Source organism: Vidua macroura, chromosome 7 (assembly GCF_024509145.1).
Source record: "Vidua macroura isolate BioBank_ID:100142 chromosome 7, ASM2450914v1, whole genome shotgun sequence".
Classification (NCBI taxonomy): Eukaryota; Metazoa; Chordata; class Aves; order Passeriformes; family Viduidae; genus Vidua; species Vidua macroura.
Genome location: NC_071577.1, coordinates 31588807 through 31610535, shown reverse-complemented (window position 1 = coordinate 31610535; position 21729 = coordinate 31588807). Strand labels below are relative to the sequence as shown.

Genomic DNA, 21729 nt, shown 5'->3' with positions numbered 1-21729 from the left:
GGGGTTTATTCTAACAGGCAAAGGCCTGTCAGAGGCAGGAGTGTACAAAGGGACTGAGAATCATTGAATAGCCTGAATTGGAAGGGACCCACAAGGTTCATCAAGTTCTAGCTCCTGGCCCTGCACAGGACATCCCCCAGAGTCACATCATGTGCCTGAGAGTATTGTCCAAATCGTTTTTGAATGCTGTCAGGCTTGGTGCTATCACCACTTCCCTGGGGAGCCTGTTCCAGTGCACAACCACCCTCTGAGTGAAGAGCTTTTTCCTGATACCCAACCTAAATCTCCCCTGACACAACTTGTTCCACCCTGATCTTGTTCCTCTGGCAGCAATGATGCAAAATGTGGAATATGTAAAAACTTCCTTAAGGAACCATGTTCTTTGGTGTTTGATCTTTGTACACTCTCAAGTTTAATCAACAAGAAAGGAGATTTCATCCAATAAACAGGTAGCTAGCAAGTAAGCTCTAACTGATGTCCAGGTGTTAGGAAAACAAATTACTTGTTAGTAGAATTGCCTTGTTAAGGTTTAGGCCTCAACATGTTTCAGTGATTTGAGACTTAGGAGGAGGTTAACAAGGCTTGGGAAGAAAGATTTACCACTGATAGTGGGCACAAAGAATGCAGAATTTACAGGCCACAAGGACATTTGGCAGAAGCCCCAAGATAAGGAAGAAATAAATAAAGACAGTTCAGCAAGCATGCTGAATCAGCTCTTACTGGGCTGGAGTAGTTCTGGCAAGGGATGATCGTGACCACCAACTCATGGCCCACTGACCCAAAAGAAGAGAAAGACTGAGCATATGAACTAATTGGCACGAGAAGCAAGAGAATCACTAATCAACAGAAGATGGAATACTAATTAAAAAGAGAAGTAAGTGACCTGTAGCCAATTAACATTAATGCTACTTATTCCTAAAGTTTTGGTAGTCGCCATGCTGGCTTTGTGGATTTGCCAGCCAGGCCCCCTCTCTGCGCAGAACTGTAGATGAATCAAATGCCTCGATTCTGTGTGTGGGAGAGCGGCTGCCAAGAAGGGCAAGCAGGGCGTTTGATAAGGCGAGGGGGATGCTTTGGATGCTATAGGGGGAGAGAAGCGTAAGGGTGCAGGTGCGAAGCTGTGCCGGGGGGGGGAACGAGGAGGCGGCCCGGGGCAGGGGTACCGGGCTACCGGGAGAGGCGGCAGAGGAGACGCAAAAGGTACGTGATTGTCGGGAAAAGCCGCGCCCTGCTGCGCGGGGAACCGAAAGCGAAACGAAAGCAGCGGGAGAGGAGCCGTCGGGCGGCCATGGAGGGGCAGCGGCCGTGCGCCTTCCCGCTGCTGGTGCGGGGGGACTGGGGCCCCGCCGAGCCGCCGCCCGCGCTCAGGAAGAAGCTGCTCTGCTACTTCCAGAGCCAGAAGCGCTCGGGCGGCGGCGAGTGCGAGCTGCGAGCCGGGACCGACAGCGGGGCCGGGCACATCCTCGTCTGCTTCGCCCGCCCCGAGGGTGAGCGGCCGGGCCGGGGCGGGAGGGGTGAGGGGATCCGGCGAGGGTCGGGGCCGGGATTAGCGTATGGGCTCTCTGCGGGGGTGTTGGGATCGTAAATCACAAGTCTAGACTTTCTGCAAGTTAAAAGATACATACTTAGTTGTTACATACGATGTAATAATACATCCCGTCTGCTACGTGATGTGCAATGTCTGTAGTATATAATATGTCGTATACACCCCCTCCTGTAATATAGAATAGACAGTATGTAAACTTGGTGTGATTCCTGCGGATGTCTTGTGCCAGTCCAAAAGTTGGACTCGATCTTTGTGGGTCCCTTCTAACTCAGAATATGATATTTACTTTTATATATATACATATATATATATTTTTTTTAATGAAACTCAGAATATGATATTTACTTATATATATATATATATATATACACACACACACGCTTAGATTTGGTGCTTAGTACTAGCCTCTAGATTGTGTTCGGTGTAAAGGCTGTATCCTAAGAGGAATATATACATACATAATCATCTTGATGTGCAGTAGTAGTCTCTAAACTGCACTTGGAATAATAAATCTTATGTTAACCTAACAATTTGATTAGTTACAGATATATATAAAAAATATGACATCTGTAGCATGCACATATTTTTGTAAACTTGCAGCAAACTGGAAAGGATTTAGTTGCAGTTGAGTTAAATGTATACACAGACATGCACGTATGTGCAGAAACACACAGATAGCGATGTACATTTTTTCCTTTTCTTGCCTTAACATGCTTCTCAGTTGCTGGCTCTCCCTGCTGGTAAGTTCAGGACGTATAGCCCCAAGCCATTTCGGCACTGTCTGGAAGAGGATGTTCAAGGCGTGAGAGGCCGGTACCGGGACTCTCCGGGTACCACCATGAAACCCGTGACAGAGCCGAGTTTTGCATCTCTGGCAGTTTTTCTTGGGAGTAATGTCCTCTGCTGTTCTTCCGTTTTTTGGGTTTTTTTTTTTTTTTTTTTTTTTTTTTTTTTTTTTGGTTTTTTTGGTTTTTTTGTGTTTTTTTTGGTGGGGGGGAAGAAAGTCTTGGGCATCCTGGGTCAGTGTTATGAGTTTAAAGCTCTTTCATTTCGCGGGACAGTATATCTCTGTATCCTTGTTCCGGCCAAGGCGAGGTTAACTTTTCCAGGAGCCGGGAGGGGCACAGCCAGCTCCCTGGGGAAATTCGATCCCACCTTACACCTTAGCCGTGCGGGCACGGAAAGGGAGGGAGTTTTCCCGGGTTTTGCCGAGTGCGGGGTCGGGTGAGCGACGGCGCGTGAACCATTCACCTGTCATGTACGCTCTGTTGTACATCAGTATTGATGTTGTTCCTGCTCGTTTTTCTTACTTCATTGCTGTTTGTAATTTATTGTTCTCATCTCGTCCTGTAATGCTTAACGTTTTTGTGCCTTCAATTTTCTTCTCCATCCTGCCACGGCAGGGGGAGGGGGGAAGGAGGGGAAGGGAAGAGCAGCGAGGTCTGGCGTGTTTCAGTGGAAACAGTAAATTGCAGAATACCATTCTTAAAGCACGACAGTGTCATAATGGTGGGAAAGTGCTATTCAATGTAAAGCTGTGTTTCTGTTCAGATTTTCACAGGGCTTTTTTGGTTTTATTTAGTCAAGCAGCGAGTTCTTGAGAGACAGTCTCATCAGTTGCATTTAGAAGGAGAAGGAAAATTGAGGTTGATTGTCACAGAGCCTGAAACAGCACGAGCCACTAAAGAGGAGACACTTGAAGAAAAATCAGTTCCCACTAAGGTGAATAAAATTTGTAATCTTAACCAGAGCTTTGAAATAGTGGTGAGAGTGTCTAATCTGTCACTGATATTTGGCTTTCATTTTGTTTTAGGCTTTGGATGCCATGAGTAGCCTTCAAACAAAAGGTAAAATGTTATCCATCACTCTTATGTGCTGATTCTTCATAAAACAAAAGTGTTGGTGCTTTTCTCCACACATGGCTTCCAGTTCTCCAAGTTGTCATCTATTTTGTAGTTATACTAGAGAGGAACCTGGAAGTCTTCAGATCCTGCTCTCAATTGCTTCATTGGGTCAGCCTGGCTTTCAGTTTTGGCTTTTTGGTATTTTCTTCATTGGACAGAGTGGAGGAGATGACTCCTTCAGCAGTCTAGAAATTAGTAACTAGCATCAGAAGAACTCTTGCTTCTTATTTCTTTAGTTTTCTTCTTGTTTGTGGTGGTAGGCCTTCAGAGGCATCTGTCTTCTGGAAATGTTATGGTTTTGGTATCAGTAGTTTTTGTACCTCAGTGAGCAGGCAGAGCCAGCCTGTTGGTCATTCCAGTTTGGAGGTTGTCTCACACCTCTGCCCTCATCTGTCTGCAAAGCTGGTGACATACTTGCCTCTGGCAGACACTGGACTTCTGGGATACTCAGTGGGCACCTCTGATATATTTTCTATTTGCAAAATGTTCTTGCATCCCTGTCAGCACTTTGTGCACATGGACCCTCCAGTGCTGTCATGCTGCACTGATGTTGATGGCAGAGCACAGTGGTCATCAGGAGGCTTTACATCAAGACACACAAAGCCACTTGTGGCCTGTGGTGCCTGTGGATGTCCTGAGCTATGTTCAAGCTTGTTTTGCCTGCACAGGGCTAAGAAATAGATGCAGAGGCTGCAAGGTCTCTCCCAGCCCTTCCTGACATCTGAGCGGCTGTGGCCTGTTATCTTAATGGATTTTAGTTTTGTGTAGTCTCTGACCAGAGACATACCAGTGACATTGGACATGTTTACTCAGGTCTGTTTTTGTGCCACCAAAAAAGAATATTGCAGAATATTGCATCTGGGCTGTTTTGGATCTCAAAATGTTCAGCAGTACCCTGCAGTATTTGTTTGGTTAACAATCTCTTTTCTTGGGAAAGGAAAGGAGAGAAAGGGTAAGAAGAATCTGTTTATTCCAGGAAACGTGTACCAACATTTTATGTGGCTTATCTTTCTGCTGCAGATGATACAAAAGCTTTGAAGAAAGCTGGGAGTTTTGTTCCAAACAGTGAACTCCAGGAGGAGGTTGACTCTGCAGAGGCCTCACCTTCGGTGGTATTTGAGAATATAGAGAGATGCAGTCCAAACTGCTTACAGATGCTGTTGGAGAACATCAGTGGCCTGACTGTAGATGCTGACTTTACTGTTGAACTGATACCTGAAATAAATGTTGCTGTAGTTACATTTCTAAAAAATATTGGTAAGACAGGATGACACCATTATTAATTTCCATGTATAAGCATGAATAATAGCTTTCAGTGCTTGATTCCTCTCCCATTAGAGATCCAGATTGTTTTAAAAAAGCACCGGGATTGCAGTCTCTCAAGAAAAATGTCTTATATGCAGCCTCACAAAAAGTGCCTGTTATCCAAATGTTACACTGAAAAAAGAATTTTTATTAATTGAAATTGGATTAGAATATTTTGTTGCTTCTATCTTATTTTGGATTAGATGAAGAAGAATTAAAAGTGCACTTAGTGGGGGATTATATAAAGTGTCCTTTAGAGAAGACAGCATACTTATGAGGTGGGAACGGAGACACAGTGGTAGTGAATAGCAGAGAGTAACATGATTGTTTGCTTTCCCCCCTTTTTATTACAACACAAAGTTATTTGGCAGCAGAGACAATTTTGTTCCAAATACAAAATAAGTAGACTCTGCTCATTTCTCTGCCTGAAGTGATAGCCAAAGCTGATAATGACACAGGAAAACATAGTCAGTTCATACTGCTCTTCTGTTTACAGATACTAAGGAATTTGTTGAAAAATGTTCACAACACAAGAGAGTCAGAGAATTCAAAATGACTGCCTGGCTTCTTGAATCAACACAGAGCATCAAGGCTGAAAACCTACCAGAGAGCATTTCCACAGACTACCTCACAGTGTACTTTGAGAGCGCACGGAACGGAGGGGGGCCCGTGTCAGATGTCCAGCTCTTCCCCGAGGAGAACTCAGCCATCATTACATTCTGTGACCACAAAGGTAACTGTCCTTTGCCTGACCAAGGTACTCACAGGCAGATAACCTGCAAGAAAGTTACAGAAAATATGGGCGTTAGGAGAAGCCTGGCTTTCTGTTGCTGAAGTCAGTGTACATTGTCCTGTTCCTAGGAAGTGCTTTGGATGTAGAAATACTGCTGCATGTCGAGGGCTTCAGTATCTATTGGGTTTTTTTTTTTTTTGTTTGTTTTGTTTTTTGTTGCCAGAGATTTATTTTTAATATCTGCCTTGTGCATGGGTTTTTCTCACTGGTGTTCTTTCTCCATTTGCAGAGGTTTTTATATGCAATATAAAATTAATGGTACTTAAAGGTAGAGGGACAGAGCAGAATCTGTCAATGACTTCAGCCTGCACAGTTAACTTTCAGAAACTAAATAAGGTCAAATATCCTAATTTCAAGCTAATTAAGTCAAATATCTTCATTATCAGGGAAGAACAGAGCTAAAGAACAATCTTGTTACTATTTCTCATGTTCCTTGAATCACTGTCCAGTTTTTGTGCCAGTGCAACTTCTGGTAAATATCTGTTGGGAAACTCCTGGCTTAGTAAATTTACTTTGAGAAAAAAGGCTTATCTGCCAGTGATTTTCTTTTGACTCTCAGGACTTTCTGAAGAATGTTTTGTACGTGAAGTTAAAATGTAATTTGGATCAATGTAATGGGGTTTTAAGTTCCTGCCAACATTATCATTTCTTTGCTTTGTCCATTCCAATAAAAATGGCAAAAAAAAAAAAAAAAAAAAAAAAAAAAAAAAAAAAGTAAAAAAAAAAAAAAAAGTAAAAATACACTGATACTAGGAGTTTTATTTTAAGTTGAGGGTAAGGAGTATTTCATAGTAGTAAGTTGATAAGGCCTTGCTCTGTGGTGGAGTTTCCTTGGGAAACGACCAAGGTGTAGCTCTGCATGGGAATGCAGGCATGAGCATATTTACCAAACAAGTTGAAGCCAAGGCTTTTATCTTGTCCCCTACAGAGTAGTTTGGGAATCAGAAAGACATAAAACCAGCTCTTTGAAATGAAAGAAAAAGAAGAATCAGTGTAATAGTTCTAAGAATAGAGACATTTGCCTGATTTGAAGTTAATGATATATGTGTGTTTGTACATATGTGCACTGACTTTCAGATCTAACCACAGTCTTGGAAAAGCAACATTTACTGGAACAGACGGTGATTTCTGTGCATCCATATTACCACTCCCTGGGAACAGCTCTCTATGGAGAAGAAAGACCAGCAGTCAAGATGCCAGACCCCATTGGGGTGCCACTAGACCCATATGTATGGCAGTTTTTACAAAGGCATGCCAATCTGACCCAAGACATAAACCAGGAAATGGCAGTTTGCCATTCTGAGCTCAAATGGCCTCAAGCAGACTGTGCAAACCCAGAAGTTACGTTGTGCCCATCACCATCTCTCTGCAAGCAGAAAAAGCCGATGGTTAAGTTGCTCAAGACATGGCAGCAAGATGCTTCCACTGAGTTCTTGCGTGTCATGGCACGTTACGTAGCTGTAAAATGTAAAGTCAATTCATCAGGTTGGGAAGATGTGAAAAAAAGGTTGTTGAAAGATGTTGCTCTGATCATAACTGATATTTCTGAGGAGATGGTGGTGATTGCAGGCAACAGAGCAGCAGTGGACAGTGCAGAGAAAGAAGTGAGGGAATGCATGAAGCAAAGTGAAAGGGAAAAACAGAACATAGAAATTTCTGTGTCAGTGATCCCAGGGAAGTATGCTGTGCTGCAGAATGCTGGGTTAGAAGAGAATATTCAGAAGGAATATCCATGCCTAAAGGTCTTTTATGATGACAAAAAAAAGACTGTTCAGTTGTGTGGATTACCAGCAGAAGTATATAAAATCAAAGCTGAGTTACTGGAAAAGGTATTGAGTATGCCATGTACATCAGTTACCATTGACCCCCATGTTTTGCACTATCTACAGTGTGTAGATAATAAAAAAACATCAGATATGTTATTTATTAGGGAAAAAATTAATAGTTTTTATGAACTTCAGGATGATACTGTGTTGCTCTATGGAGATGCTCACAAAGATCTTCTAGAAGCAGAAAAGCAAATAAAAACAGGGTTAGAATACAAGTGCATCAATGTGGAGGATGGTGAAATCACTAAAAGGGATCAGTGGAGGAATCTTCTTCTCTCCTTGCTCAAGACATATAATTCTTCCCAGGAAATGGTCATCAGTTGGCAGTCTGTTGGAAAAGAAAAGAAAATGATTATTGCTGGCTTTTCTAAGGCTGTAACAGAGGTTTATCAGAGACTTAATGATTTTGTAGATAGAAATACAATCACAGAAAAAGTAATCCCAGCTAAGTCAGAGGTAATAGTGCAGTTTGTAGAGAATGAGGAGTCTGGTGTTTGTGAAGAATTGAAGAAGAAAGGTGTGACAGTACGTTTTGACACCAAGACACCATGTATTTCCCTGAGGGGACCAAGAGCAGAAGTCTCAGAAGCCTTCATCGTGTTTGAAAAAATTGTCTCATCCCTTTACTCAAAAAATGTGCCAATTGATAAACCAGGGGCAAAGGAGTTCTTCACGGAGAGGAAAGATTTATGTATTTTAGAAGCAAAGCAGAAATTTAGCTGCCTCATTAGGATTAAGGAGGAAGAAGAAGAACAGAAGGGTGGAAAAGCGGGTGATAAAGTGAAAAGAAAAGTCTACTATGAAAAAAAACTGCCAGGTGGAATTGTGGTAGGAGTGTATAAAGGTAACTTGTGTGACTACCCTGTTGATGTTGTGGTGAATGCATCTAATGAAAAACTAAAACACATTGGTGGCCTGGCTGATGCACTCTCAAGAGCAGCTGGGCCAGCACTGCAGGAGGAGTGCGATGAGCTGGTGAGGAAGCTCGGGAGTTTGCAGCCCGGCTGCGCAGTGATCACACGCGCCGGGAACCTGCCCTGCAAGAACGTCATTCACGCTGTCGGGCCCAGGTGGAACGAGAAGGAATTGCAAAAGTGTGTGTGGTTGTTGAGAAAGACAGTGAAAAAATGTCTACAACTAGCTGATATATACAATCATCGTTCCATAGCTCTGCCTGCTATAAGTGGAGGGATTTATGGCTTTCCACCGCAGATCTGTGCAGATTCAATTGTGTCCTCCATCAGGGAGACCTTGGAAGAATTCAAGGAGGAGAGAAGCTTGAAGGAGGTCCATCTTGTGAGCAATTCAGAAGAAATGGTTCAGGTTCTGAATGAGACAGTAAAAAAAGTATTTTCAGCTAAATCATTCTCCCCAAAATGGATGATGCCAAAAAAAAGCCAGAAGGAAAATAGAAAAGGGGATCTGAAGATGGTTACAACAAATGAAGGGCTTTGCATCCGAGTGGAGAAGAAAAATATTCAGGAAGCCATGGTAAGTCTTCAGTTTCCTGACTCCTTTCAAACTTGATGGTCAGATCTTTAAATTTAAATGAAAAAGGACAGACAGTAGGTTTTTACAAGTACTTGCTACATAAGAACAGCTGTGTGCTAGCTAAACAAGGATGCAAGCTTGCAAAACTTGAGTGTAGGTTGAGATCTGTCGCTGCAGCCATTTCTAGAGAGCAGCTGTGAATTTCAGGATGTTTCAGTTCCCAGCTAGATCTTGTTTGTTTTCCAGATCTAAGGCAAACATGTCAAAGAGTTTACTTTTTTTTCCTAAAGGGGAAATACTGAAGTACTTTGTAAAAGTAGCTATCTTGCTTGGCTATTAGGGGAAATAGGTACCTGTCTGGGCTGCTGTTTTGGGTATCCACTGGCACCTTGTTTCTTTTGCTGTGTGTTGCATTGGTAGGGCTTTTAATCTTGGTGCATATTTTCGTTTGACTTCTAGCTGTAGCTATTTTCATTGTAATCTCGTTGCAGACGGATGTTGTTGTCAACAGCGTTGGCACAGATCTGCACTTTGGTGAGGGGCCTCTTTGCAAAGCCTTGCTGGAAAGAGCTGGGCCAGCTCTCAAAGATGAGTTTGACACCAAGATACAAAATCAGGTTGCTGGTCCTGGGAGTGTGGTCTGCACCAGTGGATGTGCTATGGCCTGCAAGTCCATCTTTCATGTCATACTACCCAAGTGGGGTGCAGTACAGACAGACAAGGTATATTTTAATTATTAACCCCCCATCCACCCCAGCTACATACTTATTTGGGATCTGTCCTGAAATTTCAGGTTTAAATATAGTTAATTTAGATGACTCCATTTTCTTCCGTTGGAGTGACCTTAAAGATGCCTTGATGCACTCAGATCTGCTTATCATACCAGCTTCTTTGGAACTAATAATAAATTATGCCTTTAGAAAAAAAAAAAAAGTACTTTTGCTGTGTTTTACAGGTCCTAGAAGATGCAATCAATTTCTGCTTGAAGAAAACTGAAGAACTTGGACTGAAATCAATCACTTTCCCAGCTATTGGGGCTGGAGGATTTGGATTTCCTAAAATCATTGTTTCTAAGTTGATGTTTGATCTGGTATTCAAGTTCAGTAGTAGTCACACTCGGAAGAATCTCCAGGAAGTTAATTTTCTCTTGCATCCACAAGATATTGATAACATTCAGGTAGTTCTTCTCAGGACAAATCTGTCTTTGTAACATACTGCTGTAGTTACACTTTAATAATCTGTTTTACTTACACTGCTTTCTAAGGGACTAATTTGGCACTTTCTTACTGCTGTGGGCTGGTGACAATGGGATGTCTTTCCAGTGTCTCTGAAATACAAACTAGCAGCAAGCAGAAGCTGCAGACAAAATTGGCCTTGCTGTTGGCACTGTAAAAGCATGTAGATGCTCCCTTATCTTTTGTCAGAGGAATTCTAGCAATGCAGAGCTATCTCTTACCACACTGTCCACACTGGGTCTTCTGCTGTTTTTAACGCTTAGATGTGACTATAAAATGTTGGGGTGTCTCAGCAAGAGCTACATGAGTGTTAATGCTAATTACAGAAACATTCAGTGTACATACTGTGAACTACTATCTTGGGTACTTTTTTCTCTTCTTAGGCTTTTACTGCTGAACTAGAACTTAGGGCAGATGGAAGTTGCAATGCCGCAGCAGCACAGTCAAGTAAGTTGTGTAGGGGTGGGACAGAATGTAAATGCTGTTAAGTGGTTTGATGTGTATCAGGAAACAAAAAAATATATATATATCATCAGGGCACAGTGCATTTTTTGTCCTCCTAATGGACTTGTATTCTTAAGTGTCATTTGTAAATTTCTTAGGGAGGAATTTCTTTTGTTGATGGCATGCTGAACTCTCAGTGAGGCCAGTCTTATCAAAACAAAAAGGGTATTCTGATAGGAGACACAGTAGTTTGTCCTGCTCAAAGGATACAAGAACTTGCAATCACTTGGCCAAACAAGCCATAAATAACATGTATTTCTGTAGCTTTAATTTCCTACATATATATATTTATATATACAGAGTGGATAATTTCCTCTCCATTTATTAATTGACAATAGTGGGACACAATAGCCAAAACATGAGTGTACTGCATCAAGGGTAGAGGCTTATTTGTAAGGATATAAAGTTCTTTCTCCTCAGTTGCTGAGTATCAGAGAGATGAAGTTAAGAGTGAGCAGATAAAATAAGAGTTAGGTTAGATAAGCTTAGACTAGAAGAAAGGAATAGTTTTGTATCCATGAAGGTAAATATGAAGCAGCTTACAAAAGGGATGTGATCTGATCTCCATTACTGGTAACACGTAAGCTGGATGCTCCATTTCTTGTAAGAATTAATTCAGGAAACTCTTGTTACAGAGCTGTCAGATCAGATAAACCCTGAAGCCATTTTCTGAATTCATATTGCATAAATTTACAGGAATAGAAATGGTTTCACTTTCACAGCACAAACAGGAAGAATACTATACCTCTCAGCTTTCAGAAATGGAATAAAGAGAAAAACAGAGACACTACATCCATCAAACTGATCTAGAGATATTCCTTAAAAGGATAAGGAGTTTCAATCAGTGGAAAAGAATAATACTCCAAACTAAGGAGAAGTGATGTAATGTATTTTTCTTTCCCTTGCAGGTTTCATTAGGCCTGTTTCTGCTGAACTATTGGGAGTTCATGAAATGAAGATTGGTTCCATCACACTCCAAGTAATTAGTGGAGATATTACCAAGGAAGATACAGAGGTTATTGTAAACATATCAAATCCATCATTTGATGCCAAAACAGGTATTATATTGAATGTGTAGTTCCTTAGCAATAAATCTGAGCTAGTTTTTAGAAGGGGGTACAGGAAATAATTGTCCACAAGGGAAACCTTTATGAAGCATTTTTGAGATGAGAGATAAAGGGTTGTGATTAGCCAGGAAATAGATCTTAAACAGGATTTTTACATGTCCTGAGCATTTGATTTAGTTTTCAAACAGAAGGCATCTGATCATATTTTTTTTTGCTTAAAACCAAAAGTGTTTAAATGGAATTTTTAGATTAAGTATAATTCTGAAAAAATGCTCTTATCCTAAAATGTTTCACTGTAAGACAAAGCTCTGGTTAAGTAAATTGCCCTATAAGAAGCAGAGGGCTTTGACATAGTGAATTATAAGCATGCAAGATACCAAATGATGTAGTTCAAAGCCATTGGAGAGTTTGGTGAGGGGCATATGGGTTTGGTGAGTGAAACAACGGAAATAGGTGTTGTTCTTAATGACTTCTAATCAGCAGTGAAGGAAACGTTCTCTCTGCAGCCAAAGCTGTGTGTCAGTACTTAGGGAAACTGTCACAGATTTGAACTTTGTGGTATCTTGCCATATAGGAATTCAGGGTATGTGTATAGTTCAGAAGTTGGGTAGAGTTTTGAGCAGAGATATTGAGGAGACTTAATGAATGTGTGTGCTTTTCTTGTGTGATTTAAGGGGTCTTCAAAGCAATTATGGATGCTGCTGGTTCCCAGGTAGCACATGAATGTGCTCTAAATGGTATGTTAAAGCATACTATTCTGTTGATAATTCATTTTTTGTTGTTGTCATTCTCTCTGAAAACTTAAAGTTGCTTTATAATTCTCTACTCTGACATAATTATTTTATCTGAATAATATAGCTGTCACTTCTAGTAACTTCAAAAAGTCCCCTTCTTGTTTTGACATATACCTTGAGAATTTTTCTTTTCATAGTTATTTAGCAACAACTAAAACATCTGTGTATTATACACTTTATTCTCATACTGGATCCAAAACACAGGCCTGCTCTGGCTACTAAGAGGAAAATTAACTCTATCCCAGCTGAAATCAGGACAACCCTGATCAAAAGTTATCCATAGTCTGCATTCTGCCAGACCAGTAGGGCAGTAAAATTCGAGCTCATTATGGCTGGTCTCTACAGAAAGGGACATTTTAGATGCATAACCTAAATGTGCCTGGTCTGAGTCTGGAAACTGATTTTCAAGATGGAGTTTCCTGGATTTTTTTCCTAGCCTTTGGCTCTGTGGGAACATTTGTACAAACACGCATATATCATTAACTTCAAATCAGGCAAATGTCTCTATTCTTAGAACTATTACACTGATTCTTCTTTTCTTTTTCTTTCATTTCAAAGAGCTGGTTTTATGTCTTTCTCATTCCCAAACTACTCTGTAGGGGACAAGATAAAAACCTTGGCTTCAACTTGTTTGGTAAATATGCTCATGTCCTGCATTCCCATGCAGAGCTACACCTTGGTCGTTTCCCAAGGAAACTCCACCACAGAGCAAGGCCTTATCAACTTACTACTATGAAATACTCCTTACCCTCAACTTAAAATAAAACCCTTAGTGCCAGTGCAGTTCTACTTTTTTGTTGGAATGGACAAAGCAAAGAAATTATAATGTTGGCAGGAACTTAAAACCATCCAAATTACATTTTAACTTCACGTACAAAACATTCTTCAGAAAGTCCTGAGAGTCATAAGCAAATCACCTGGCTGATAAACCTTTTTTTGCAATTTAAATTTTGTAAATTTATCAATCTGATCTAATGCTTGCAGAGCACCTTACAGTCATTACCTTTGTCATCTGTGAGGTGGTCTAGAACTCTGTGCTCGTAAGTCCATTGATCCTCACAATATGACTCCATTTTGTAAGCAAACATGAGTGCCCTGAGAAATCACAAACATATTTTTAAGAATTCCATAACATTCTTAAATCAGTTTGCCATAATCTTAATGATATTATTTTAACTACTCAGCTCTGCTGCAGTATAAGAATTCAGGCTTTTAAGGAATAAGTGACCTAAAAAAGCTTTTCACATATAAATTAAATTGGCATGCTTTTAAATAGAGGTGAGAGGTATTCAAAGTCATCATAAATTCTTATATTGTACTTAATAGGAAAATACTTCGTAGCTGAGGTCTTAGAAAATTAGAAAATACACATTTACTTGGATTAATTTCTCAAAGAAACTCTGCAGATTATTTAAAAAGAAAACCAGAATCAAGTAAACCCACAATAAAATACCTCACAGTGGATTTCTTTCCACTTTTTCCACTTGTAGTACCAATATAACAGAAAATACTACCAAAAGAGATTGCCACTTTGTAAATACCATGTCTCCTTCTTTATCTTCTCTCTTTCAGCTGAGCAGTCTCAAAATGGCTTTATTACTACACAGGGTGGGAACCTGTTGTGCAGTAAAATCATCCATTTGATTACCAATAACCAGGTGAAGAGTCAGGTCTCCAAAGTGCTTCATGAGTGTGAACAAAGGATGTACAAATCTGTTGCCTTCCCAGCTATTGGAACAGGTTTGTGTTTTCTTGGGAAAGCAATGTATGATGGGGGTAGCTTAGAAACAAACAAACTTCATATGGGTAACAGTAGATTTGCACAAAAACTCTTCACTGATGAGTGCATTTCTTTTTGTTTAGGTCAGGCAGGACTGAGTTCAGCCAAGGTAGCTGATGAAATGTTGGATGCTATAGTGGAATTTGCAAGGCAAAAATCAGTACAGCATTTACAGGCAATTAAGATCGTGATCTTCCAGACAAATATGCTCACAGACTTCTATGAAAGCATGAAGAAAAGAGAAGATTCAGATACATCCACAACAGAATCGTGGTTATCTATGTTTAAATGTAAGTTGTTTTCTGTGTGCATGGGCAAATAAAACTGAAGTTCTTTTATTTGCAACTAATAATTGATGTATTTATCCACAGCCTTTTTCTGGGGCAGAAAACAACCTTCTGAGAAGAAAAAGTCCCTGATTTTGGAGAAGAAAGTTAATTTAGTCACATTTCAAATTTGTGGAGAAAGCCAAGAAAAGGTGGATGCAACTGAGTCCTGGATAAAGGATTTGATTTTAAGGGAACAGTTTGAAAGCACTATTTCAGATGAGGCAATTGAAAATTTTGATGAGACACAATTTGCCATTTTGGAAAATCTCCAGAGAGGAAAGCAAGTCACTATTGAGATTTTAAATAAGCTTTCTCCCCCTCAAATTAAAATTTCTGGTATTAGCAGGGATGTCTGTTCCGTTTCTCTACAAGTTCAAGATATGGTCCATCAAATTAAGTCTACTGAAGAAGAGCAATCCAAGGCAGAACTTCTTTATAACCTGGTAGAATGGAGGTATCTAGGAAGCCACGATAGCTTTGTTGCTTTTGATAAACTGACAAATATGCAGCTGGAGTATGCCAAAAGGGCTAAAAAAACACATCTGAATGTCAGAATTAAAAAGAAGAACTACAGGGTAGATCTGAATACTCTAAAGGCTACTGATGACCAAGGAAAAACTAAAATACTTCAACGTGTGACAAAGGATGAAGGTAAATGGCACTTTTGTCAAATACAATACTTGAGTAGTTCTTATTGAATGATGATTCGGATAAATGCAAGGTCAGGTATCCCAAAGAAGTAAGGTACTCCTTAGCTTTTTTTCCCCTCTTTCTTTTTATTTTTTCCTCAGCCAGCAGTTTTGAATTTCATAATCAGTGGGAAGTATGAATGAAATCAGACCATCAGTTTTAAGTGCAAATATTATCTGCATATATGTGACTGGTGAGCATAGATTTCATGCTTAAGTCTTGCAAAGGAAGTGGTGTATGAAGAATACATAAAATTCTTCTTAAAGCTTGGTCTAGTTAGATATTGATATGGGGATAATTAGACAAAATGTAAAGCCTTTACAGTGTATCACAGAACCAGTGATGTTTGGAAGAGCAGGCGTGCTTGTTGAATGCACTATTGCAAAAGATGCTGTCCTCTTGGTCCTCTCTATGCACGTGGTTTGTAAGCTGTGCCTATGGAGCTGAGCTAGTTGTCTGTCATAACAATGCAACCTCTGTTTTGCAGATATGAAGTCAATAGAGCTCCCTAAGGAGTGGACAGACATGCAAAATGAACATATCAAAGTGGTGGAGCTCAAGCCATCACTTCCTGAATATACAACAGTTGAGAAGATGTTTAAGACAACATGTCCCAATTTTAACATAGAGAAGGTGATACGATATGGGGTGGGGAGAGGAGAAAATGTCAATGCTTGGGCAAGAATCAATATACTTCCTAAATATTTGCTTATAAGGTGTCTGCAACTCAATACACCTTTTGTATGTCAGCCTTCCCAGCACTGTACAGGGTGAATATAAATCAAAACAAGTTTCCTAAGAGCTATTCTGCCATTTCTGCCATCTAATGTTGCAAAACCAGTGACCGTCAGTCTTCAGGCTGACTCTTTGTTCAATTAATGTGGTACTCTCTAGTTAATATGGTATTCCCAATTAGGAAATTCTGTATTGAAATGGAGGCAAGAGCAAATGCATTCAGAATACAAAGAAAAATACAAAGTTCTTGCAGACTGACATAAAGCTTTGGACTAATTTACAACTTCTCCTCTGTCATCCCAGAGCCTTTCAGGCTTAGCTGTCAGTTTTAACCAGTGTCAGTATTTGATCCTGCTTATTTAGAAGTCTGCAACACAATGCACAGAGATTTAATTGCCAGGGAGAAGATGGAATTGTTCTGAATCAAGAGAAGAGATAAACAGTAAAAAATACAATCAAATCAGGAGTGAGAATAATATGCTTTGAAAAACTTTCTTCCATCACGAGCTTCAATGAGCATGGTCACAAAAACACACAAAGAGAACAAAATATTCATGTATTACAGAAAACATCAAGTAATGGCATTATGTCTTTTTCTGTTAAAAATGGAAAGCTGTTACAGAAATGCCTTTAAGATTATACTTTGATGCAGAGACACTGCTTCCCCTTAAGCTATATTCACATTGTTAGTTGGCATAGGGAGCCAGCAACATCCATCCTCCCACCAAGTGATTTTTATATAGTCGTTTCTTATGGGTTGCTAAGCTACACATTAGAGAAAGCAATTTTGACTTGCAAGCTTAGATCTAGAAGAGAAACTTAAACTCAAGCTAATGCTATTGCTACACTCTGTCCTTTAGTGAGAAAATTATCAGTAAAGATGATTAGGATGTCTAGAAGGTATATTATATCATTGCCTCTAGCAGTGGTACATCAGCCTGTTTCTAGAAATGACAGTGCACAGCTACCATGGCTGCTGGGTACCTGGTACACTAGGCAAGACAAATGTATACCCAAAATTACTGAGCTTGAAACTCTCTTTTGAGGTGCTTTGGTTTGTGATTTTTCAGGAGGCCTGCATATTCAGTTCCTTACCCAAAGCTCATGCTAACAGGACATAGTGAAAATTGCTGTAATTCTTTGATTTAATTTTAATGTTTTCCTGCCATGATTAATATTCATGCCTACCCTATTTATCCCTAATATAAATACAGTCAATTTTGTAATTTTGCAGATTGAAAGAATACAAAATTGCATCCTCTGGCAGACATACCAACTAAAGAAAAAATTTATCTGTAAAAAGAACAAAAATCCAAATAATGAGAAGTTGCTATTTCATGGGACAGCTGCATCCTCATTGAGGTTGATTAACTCCTATGGATTTAATCGTGGGTATGCTGGAAAGAATGGTGAGTCATTATCCAAATCACTTAATTTCCTAGGCATGTATGAGTGCTGCAGGGTGTCAGCGTTATAGTGCTGTCGCCACAACATGAAAGCTGAATGAAATTAAAGAACACAATAATAAACAACTCCTGAGATTAATCTGTATGGACAGAGCAGTTGTCCTGTTCAGTTAATCACTTGTTGCTGGATGCCACCATGTAAAGGATATCAAAAAGAGTTCCCCTACTCTGAAATGAAGTCTGAGCAGCTTCTGGGAATTGTTTTGTATCATTTACCTAGAGAAAGAAACAAGCAAGGAACTCTGTTCAACATCCTCAGCTGAGGTAACAGCTACTAGCTGACAGTATCTCCTCTCCTCTTAGACAAAGACAGGAAGCAAAGTGGAAGTGCAGATACTTCTCCTGTTGCCTCCAAAGATTAGGACAGTGTAAGTTCCACATCCGTACCAGTTTTATGCTCACAAAATCTGTGAGATCCATTAGTTTATTTCTATAATTTAATAGTTGTTAGAGACAACATAAATATTTAGCATAAAGATATTCTGCAGTAGTTCAGAGCTTGTTTTGTCCACTTCTTCTACTACAGTCATGTTATGTGTATTGTTTGGCAGCACTCAAAGATGAAGGAGAGGATCCAAAGAAGTGGAATGTGGACTGAATTGAGGTGCTAGTTGATTTTAGTGGCCATGTAACCTCACTTCAAAAGTCCTTAATTTTTGTTCTTAATGTTTTCTTCCTTAAGACAGAATTGTACATGCCTAGGGCTGATTTGCTCTTGAGGGAGCTGGGCAGCTTAACTCAGATCTGATTGACACTTCAGTGTAGTCTGGATCCAAAAGACCTTTCTCTGTCCGGATCCTCTGGTGGTACTAACTCTGAGATTTTCCTGAATAAATGAAGCCCAGCATACATAAAGTATATCAGGTTGTGCACAGGTCGGAATGGCAGCCACCACTTCTTTTTAAAACATGGCCAGAGGAGATATAGTTTTGCTTTCCTGCTCTTTGGTAGTGTCAGGAGGTTGGATTTACTCAGGAAGCAAGAGCCCTAGATCCCCATGTCCTCTCTCTGCTTGTGGGTATTGACATCCACCTTTTCATGTCAGCTGTGATTAATGATTGGGATGGCACACTTGCCTTTTGTCAGGCTGGGTAGCCAAGCAAAAGTATCCAAAGATGAGGGCAGCCAGATAGGAGGGATGTGTCTGGCTTGAACAGCATTTTATACCAAGTCAGAAAAAAGAAATCTGTCTTGAACAAAGACATGTGATTTCTCTTAACTTGTTGGGAAGTGTGACTAGAAAACTATAATTACAATTATATAGTCATTTTAAGTCCAAAAGTCTTTGAAGAACTGCAATTTGATGGATTGCAGGCTAAACCATGCTAAACAGAGGAGCCCTTTTCTCCAAAGGAAAGGGAAGTCAAAACCTGGGTGTTGATACTTATCTGCTATCTGTGTGGGTTCATATTTGATTTTGACACAAAGGATTAGTACTAGAATTTTGTGTTTGAATTCTAACCACATTTATAGATTCTGCAGAGTTAAAAAAAAAGTTTTAGAGATTCTGAGGAGATTAAGAACACTAACTGTATTTCAAAATGTTGTCTTTCCTAACAGCTGCAGCCATTGGAGATGGAACCTACTTTGCTGTCAATGCATGTTACTCTGCTCAGAATACTTACTCCGTTCCAGATGCGAATGGCAAAAAATACATGTACTTGGCTCGGGTCCTGACTGGGCAGTACTGTGCTGGGAGCCCAGGACTAAAGGCTCCACCACCAAGGAGCCAAACAGATCCTACTGACCTGTACGACAGTGTGGTTGATAACATGTTTAATCCAACAATGTTTGTCATATTTAATGACATTCAGGCGTATCCACAATACCTTATTACTTTCAAGTATTAGAATGATCTTAATAGTCTAGAAAATTTTAGTGCCTTTTACATTTAAGAATTTACAGAGCAATTTTTTGTTCTTTTTACATCTAGGTTTCTTCTTTATTGATCTGTCCATGTGTTGAAATATGTCTTCAGATTACCAACAGAAGGACTAACATAAGCAAATATTTTAGAGCATGCTATTTCAGTACTCACATCTCAAGTTCAGTTATGCAGAGATGTAGGCAAGAGCTGTGAGAACAGCTCTAACTTCTTCCTACACAAGGCAGAGGGGAGTGGCAGGAGAGGAAGCTGCTCTGCCTCACCTGTGGCCAGCAGGAAGAGGTGTGGGGTAGGTCAGAGCACCTCTGCATGTTCCTGTTTCCAGTAGTCACCATAAAGCACTTTCTTGTGAGGATTTATTTAAAATATTCTGTGCTGAGGGAATCTGAAAGGTATTTTACAACCAAAGCAGTGCTGTGATTCTAATTACCTCACCTACCAGCAGAGTTTTCAGTCATCCTTAGGTATCTACTCAGCCTTGTTGGTGCTAAAAGTCTGGAAGAAAAAGAATGCCAATATGAACATGCACTTTGTATTTATTGTTTCAGCCCCCTTACCTACATGTCTATTACACTGGCATACTTGGGTTATTCCTTAGGTATAAATCACTGTGTTCAAAGCCATTTCTTAGGGGAATTCTCTGTAGTCCCCCGCTGTTACTTCCAGCTTTCTCAAAGTCATTGTTTTTGCAACTTTCAAGACTGTAAAGAGGGACTTTAATTTTTTTTCTTTTCAATACTGAAGCATTAACCCTTCTGTAGAATCACCAATATGCAGAGTCAACTACAGACGCATAATTCAGTTTACATGCTTAAACAACTTGAAAATTTTTAAAGTTCTCTAAAAACTGTAAATAATTTTTATATCTTTGCAAGTGATACTTTTAATCACATCATAACCTTAAAACTGCCAATCAAAAGCCATATACACAGGTTTGATAAACATTTTTTCAAGCAGCTACATTGTATTGCTGAGCTGTAACAGGAGCACACTTCACCTAGAAGTGTTGCTTCACATTTGAGTATGTTACAGTGATACAATAAAGACTTTGAAGACAAAATGGTTTTCTTGTACTGTCTGAGTGACATGACTTATGCGTACAAATTCCAGGTGAAATTATTCTGCCTGAGTGAAAATAAAGACCTGTGCTGCAAATAGCTGCCACGATGTATTAAAACTTTGTCATGATGTTCTCATTGCCTGCAGGAGAGGAAAAGGGTTTACAGTATCTGAAGTTTGCAATATAAAAAATTCTGCTTTTCACAGCAGTTGCCCATGCATCACTTAAGATGAATGTCCTGCATAAATTCCCATTCAAAGCAAAACAGTTTTACCAACTCCCACCTTAATAGATTTTGTTCCCTGTGAAAATGTGAAGCTTCCCAGAATTAGCATCTCCTTTCTCTGCTTTTTTGGGTACTTTTCTGTGTCATGGGAACACTGCAGCAGCCAGAGCAACTCAGTTTAGCTGAAAGCACCAGGCATCCACTGGCTTCTCCCTTTCTTGTCACCAAGCAGCTTGGAGAGACAGGACACACCACTTTATGTTTGTGTGACTCTCTTTATACCTGAACATTTTGGAAAGCAGCAGGACCTGCAAGATAAAGCACCTCAAAAACCCAGATAACTTTTATTGCTGGTGGTCGTGGTAAAAGTTTCTTCAGTCATTTCCATACTAGAAACTGGGGGAATACTCTGTTGTGCAGCGTTTGTGGACTGAGAAGCTGGGAAAAGCCTGTGTTGTGTACGAGAAATAAAATCCCAGTCGCAGAAGGAACCGGGTGTGCTGTTTGCCAGATGGCTGGATATGAACCAGCCCATGCCAGATGGCCAAGAAGGCCAGTGCCATCCTGGCTTGTATCAGCAATAGTGTGGCCACAGGACCAGGGCAGTGACTGTCCCTTGTGCTGGGCACTGATGGACCATCTCAAGCTCTGTGCTTATTTTTGGGCCCATCACGACAGTAAAGGCATTTAGGTGCTGGAGCGTATCCAGAGAAGGGAACAGAGCTGGGGAAGCTCATCCTGGAGAAAAGGAGGCTCGGGGTGAACCTTATTGCTCTCTACAGCGCCCTGACAGGAGGTTGTAGCCAGGCGGGGAGCGGGTTCTTCTCCCAGGGTACGAGCGACAGAAGAAACGGCCTCAAGGGCTGAAATAAAACCTTGGGAAAAATTCCTTCAGAGAAAGGGTGGTCGAGCATTGGAATGGGCTGCCCGGGGAGGCGGTGGAAGCGTTCAGAAGCCGTGTGGATGTGGCGCCGGGGGCACGGTTTAGCGGGGGCCTCGGCAGCACCGGGCCTCGGCGGGGCTCGCGCTCCCCCGCCCGCTCCTGCGCCTCTGCCTCGCACCGCCCGCGGCCCCGCCCCCGCCTCAGCTC

The 21729-nt window shown here is 40.5% G+C and overlaps 1 protein-coding gene and 1 long non-coding RNA gene across 3 annotated transcripts; one reads left to right on the top strand and one right to left on the bottom strand.

Annotated features, from left to right (window-relative positions):
* Positions 1–1273: 1273 nt before the first annotated feature.
* LOC128810123 (protein mono-ADP-ribosyltransferase PARP14-like) lies at positions 1274–20530 on the top strand. Its single transcript, XM_053982699.1, has 17 exons — positions 1274–1487; positions 3129–3268; positions 3360–3393; positions 4471–4707; positions 5252–5488; positions 6626–8868; positions 9360–9590; positions 9824–10045; positions 10487–10550; positions 11516–11665; positions 12349–12411; positions 14041–14208; positions 14332–14538; positions 14620–15228; positions 15755–15900; positions 17237–17411; positions 19029–20530. The coding sequence occupies exons 1-17, from the start codon at positions 1289–1291 to the stop codon at positions 19316–19318; spliced, it is 5415 nt and encodes a 1804-aa protein (XP_053838674.1). The 5' UTR covers positions 1274–1288; the 3' UTR covers positions 19319–20530.
* LOC128810124 (uncharacterized) lies at positions 7620–21668 on the bottom strand. Of its 2 annotated transcripts, none has more exons than XR_008437949.1 (4): positions 21515–21668; positions 19793–19848; positions 13472–13563; positions 7620–7705 (listed from the first exon to the last, which is right to left on the bottom strand). It is a non-coding gene; the product is annotated as an uncharacterized LOC128810124 (long non-coding RNA). The 2 variants fall into 2 exon arrangements; XR_008437948.1 differs by lacking the exon at positions 21515–21668 and adding an exon at positions 20698–21402.
* Positions 21669–21729: the final 61 nt, after the last annotated feature.

What these genes read in the sequence shown, in the direction of transcription:
- LOC128810123 (XM_053982699.1), top strand. Translation starts at nt 1,289, where the DNA reads ATGGAGGGGCAGCGGCCGTGCGCCTTCCCGCTGCTGGTGCGGGGGGAC. An exon ending in ATCATTTGATGCCAAAACAG is followed by an intron (nt 11,666 to 12,348) that starts GTATTATATTGA and finishes GTGTGATTTAAG; the next exon opens with GGGTCTTCAAAGCAATTATG. An exon ending in GTGGTTATCTATGTTTAAAT is followed by an intron (nt 14,539 to 14,619) that starts GTAAGTTGTTTT and finishes ATTTATCCACAG; the next exon opens with CCTTTTTCTGGGGCAGAAAA.